The following is a 2,048-nucleotide window of genomic DNA, read 5'->3' on the forward strand; positions in this document are numbered from 1 at the left end:
ATGAAAAGATAACAACGAACGGGACGTCACGTTAATGACCCCGAGGTGGGGGCGTTACATACTAATTTGATATCAGAGCAGGTTCCCTTCCAGTAAGTTGCAAGTTCGGTGTTAAGCCAAGAAGAGGCTATGGAATCCTGAAGGGACCTGATCCGATGAGGGCGGGGAGTGGCGCCGGGGCAATCGAGGCCTGATCATTGAGCGGCTTCTAAATAGAAGTGGCGCCGGGGCCAAGGCCTGATCATTAAGCGACTCCCGGTAGGCTTCTAGGATGATGGGTAAGAGAGGAACAAACTGAACTATGCATTGAATGGGGGAGAACGATTATGAAATCTAAGCGGAAATAAAGACTTGGAGTGATAAGGTGCGCTGAAGTTGGGGTAGTTAGCTAGGAAACACCCCTGCGCATGTGAATGATTGATTGGCTGTGGTTGAATAGGTTGAGTGCTAATATTTGTTTGTAACCACTGACCTATTCTTGTGTTGTAGAAAGATCCCTTAGAATACCAATATGAATGCTCTGGACCTGGCTGCGACCTCGACCTCAAAGGGTAAGTCAAATCAAGACCCCCGAATAGATGGAATTCTGCAGGCTTTAGCGATCGTGGGAAAACTGTTGGGACAGCAGGCTCAACAACGGCGGCCTAATGCTGAAAACGCGGCATCAATTGGAAATGGGAATGGAAATGGTGACCGTACGATGCACGGGTTAGTCGAGCAGTTCTTGAAGCTGCGACCCCCGAAATTTGCTGGAATAGGAGATCCCGAAGAAGCGAAATCCTGGATCGATGAACTCCAGAAGACATTTGAGCTTTCGAGATGTTATGAGGAAGAGAAAGTGAATTTGGCGACATACCAACTGCAGGGTAACACCAATCATTGGTGGAAAGCAACCAAAGAAATCATGTTTCCTGAAAATGCAGCAGTTAACTGGAATGCTTTCGTCAAAGCATTCAATGGAAAGTATTTTTCCGAATGTACTCGTGATCGAAAGATGAAGGAATTCTTGCAACTTCAGCAGAACAACATAACGGTGGACTAGTACGAAGCAAGGTTCGCTCACTTGTCAAGGTATGCCCCTAGACTTATTGAAGATCCAGTGGAAAGGGCAAAAAGATTCTGAGATGGTTTGAACCCAGACATTCGGAGTCAATTGGTGCCGCTGAACCTCAAGGATTACAACGAGCTGTACAAACGAGCCCAGCTGGTAGAGAAAGAGTCCCTGGAATGAGCTGCCACTACGACTAATCAAGGAAAGCTTTATCATCCAGCTTCTCAATCCAACCAGCGTCATGACAAGAGACCGATGTCGGGAGAAAAACGTTTCTCCACTCCCAACAAGAAGATAAAAAATCAAAAGCCGATCCCCACTACAAGCGATGCTTACCATACTTGCGGAAGGCATCATGGAAATGCTCCGTGCCCAGTACGAACGGGAGCATGTTTCGGCTGTAGTCAACAAGGCCACCGCATAAAGGACTACACGCAACGACAACAAGTGAAGCAATCACAGCAACCACAAGTGACGCAACAAAACGGAGTTCCACCGCATGATAATCGTCCTCCAGCTCAAGGAAGGATTTATGCAATTATTTAAGAGGAAGCGGAAAACTCCAAGAATGTTATTACGTAGACTTGATAAATCGGGTGACTGGAACTGTACTTGTACTATTTGATCATAGTATTTATGTACGACATTTCAATGTACCCGAAAGATCCAAGAAAGCATTAGAAATATTTAAGGATGGTAAAAGATAAATCAGAGTGGCGCAGCGGAAGCAGGGAGAAGCCAAAGTTAGAAGACATTTCCATAAAGAAATTTTTCGGTGTTTTCCTAAAAGCTACCAGGGCTACCTTCAGAAAGGAAGGTAGAATCCACCTGTAATAACGGTTATCGGCAAAGCATCAAGATGGCATCATTTGAGGCATTATACAGTCGAGCTTGCAGAACTTCAGTATGTTGGAACGAGGTCAGGGAAAAGAAGGTCACGGGTCCAGAGCTAGTCCAACTCACCATAGATGCTGTCCAGATAAATAGAGAAAGACTT

At 45.6% G+C, this 2,048-nt stretch overlaps 1 protein-coding gene across 1 annotated transcript; it reads left to right on the forward strand.

Moving 5' to 3' along the window:
• The first annotated feature begins 511 nt into the window (after positions 1–511).
• On the forward strand, positions 512–1,042 carry LOC115691150 (uncharacterized). Its single transcript, XM_030617727.1, has one exon. The coding sequence runs from the start codon at positions 512–514 to the stop codon at positions 1,040–1,042; it is 531 nt and encodes a 176-aa protein (XP_030473587.1).
• Positions 1,043–2,048: the final 1,006 nt, after the last annotated feature.

Source organism: Syzygium oleosum, unplaced genomic scaffold, assembly GCF_021117445.2.
Source record: "Syzygium oleosum isolate NSW1041296 unplaced genomic scaffold, Sole_v2.1 Sole_v2.56, whole genome shotgun sequence".
NCBI classification, from domain to species: Eukaryota; Viridiplantae; Streptophyta; class Magnoliopsida; order Myrtales; family Myrtaceae; genus Syzygium; species Syzygium oleosum.